The 1,434-nt window shown below is 44.4% G+C and overlaps 1 protein-coding gene across 1 annotated transcript in view; it reads right to left on the reverse strand.

The window, feature by feature from the left end:
• Positions 1–1,434, reverse strand: part of ATP6V0A1 (ATPase, H+ transporting, lysosomal V0 subunit a1) — a 71,280-nt gene that overhangs the window by 46,089 nt on the left and 23,757 nt on the right. Inside the window, exon 7 of the mRNA XM_011999026.1 lies at positions 475–568. Within this exon, the coding sequence (XP_011854416.1) occupies positions 475–568 (94 nt within the window). The remainder of the gene's footprint in view (positions 1–474; positions 569–1,434) is intronic.

Below are 1,434 nucleotides of genomic sequence, written 5' to 3' on the forward strand. Positions count from 1 at the left end.
TCTCAAAAAAAATAAACGAAAATACAAAGTTAGGCATGATGGCACATGCCTGTAATCCCAGCTACTCAGGAGGCTGAGGCAGGAGGATCACTTGAGCCTAGGAGGCAAAGGTTGCAGTGAGCTGAGATAGCACCAAGGCACTTCAGCCTGGGTGACAGAGTGAGACTCTGTCTCAAAAAAAAAAAAAAAAAAAAATCTCAGAGTCATGAGGTGGAGAGAATTGAATATGCTAGGCAACAACGAATCTAGATGCTTAGCATTCCTGTCTCGTTTGAGGAGGGCTAATGCTATTTTTAACCATCATTTCCTGACACTTTCTCAGCTCCCAGAAGGACATATTATCCATGGACATTTCTTTTTTTGGTATCCTGGTTTGCTACAGGTGCCTTGTAGACCATTAGCATTTCAAGGAAGGAGGATGGTCTTGTATTCTAGTATTTCACAAAAACAAATTCCTTCCAGCCTTCTGCATACCATTTGGAGATCATCAATTCTAGTATTCACTCCGGAAGCCATTTCCTTCCTCTCCTGTGGTGTCTCAGGACAGGGATAGAGTGAGGCTCGGAACCTGGAATGTAGGAACATCGAAGTTTCTTAACTTATCTAATTTAAATAATGTCAGAAAGTAATCCTAATGTACCAGAAGGACCAAAACAGGATTAGGTCAGACCAATGTATTAAGTCAATACTATTTTTCTTTTTTTTTTTTGAGATGGAGTTTTGCTGTATCACCCAGGCTGGAGTGAAGTGGCACAATCTCAGCTCACTGCAACCTCTGCCCCTGGGTTCCAGCAGTTCTCCTGCCTCAGCCTCCCGAGTACCTGGGATTATAGGCACCTGCCACCACACCTGGCTAATTTTTGTATTTTTACTAGAGACGGGGTTTCCCACATTGGCCAGGCTGGTCTCGAACTCCTGACCTTAGGCGATCCACCCACCTCGGCCTCCCAAAGTGCTGGGATTACAGGCATGAGCCACCGCATCCAGCCTAAGTCAACACTATGTGAAATGACCTGCAGACGAAGCAATTATAACATCTGAACTATCTTGACATTCTCTGTAGCTATGAAATTCCCTTGAGATTAAAAAAAAAAAAAAAGTAAAGCAAATTATATTGTAAATTAACGGAGTAAGATGGCATGGAAAAAATTCTGTCCCTAGGCCAGGCGCAGTGGCTCACGCCTGTAATCCCAGCACTTTGGAAGGCTGAGGCAGGTGGATTGCTTGATTCTAGAAGTTTAAGACAAGCCTGAGCAACACGGTGAAACCTCGTCTCCACAAAAAATACAAAAATTAGTTGGGCACAGTGGCACATGCCTGTAGTCCCAGCTACTCACAAGGTTGAGGTGGGAGAATCAACTGAGCTCAGGAAGTCAAGGCTATAGTGAGCTGTGATCACGCCACTGCACTTTAGCCTGGGCAATGGAGTGAGAC

This window comes from Mandrillus leucophaeus, unplaced genomic scaffold, assembly GCF_000951045.1.
Source record: "Mandrillus leucophaeus isolate KB7577 unplaced genomic scaffold, Mleu.le_1.0 Scaffold58, whole genome shotgun sequence".
Lineage (NCBI taxonomy): Eukaryota > Metazoa > Chordata > Mammalia > Primates > Cercopithecidae > Mandrillus > Mandrillus leucophaeus.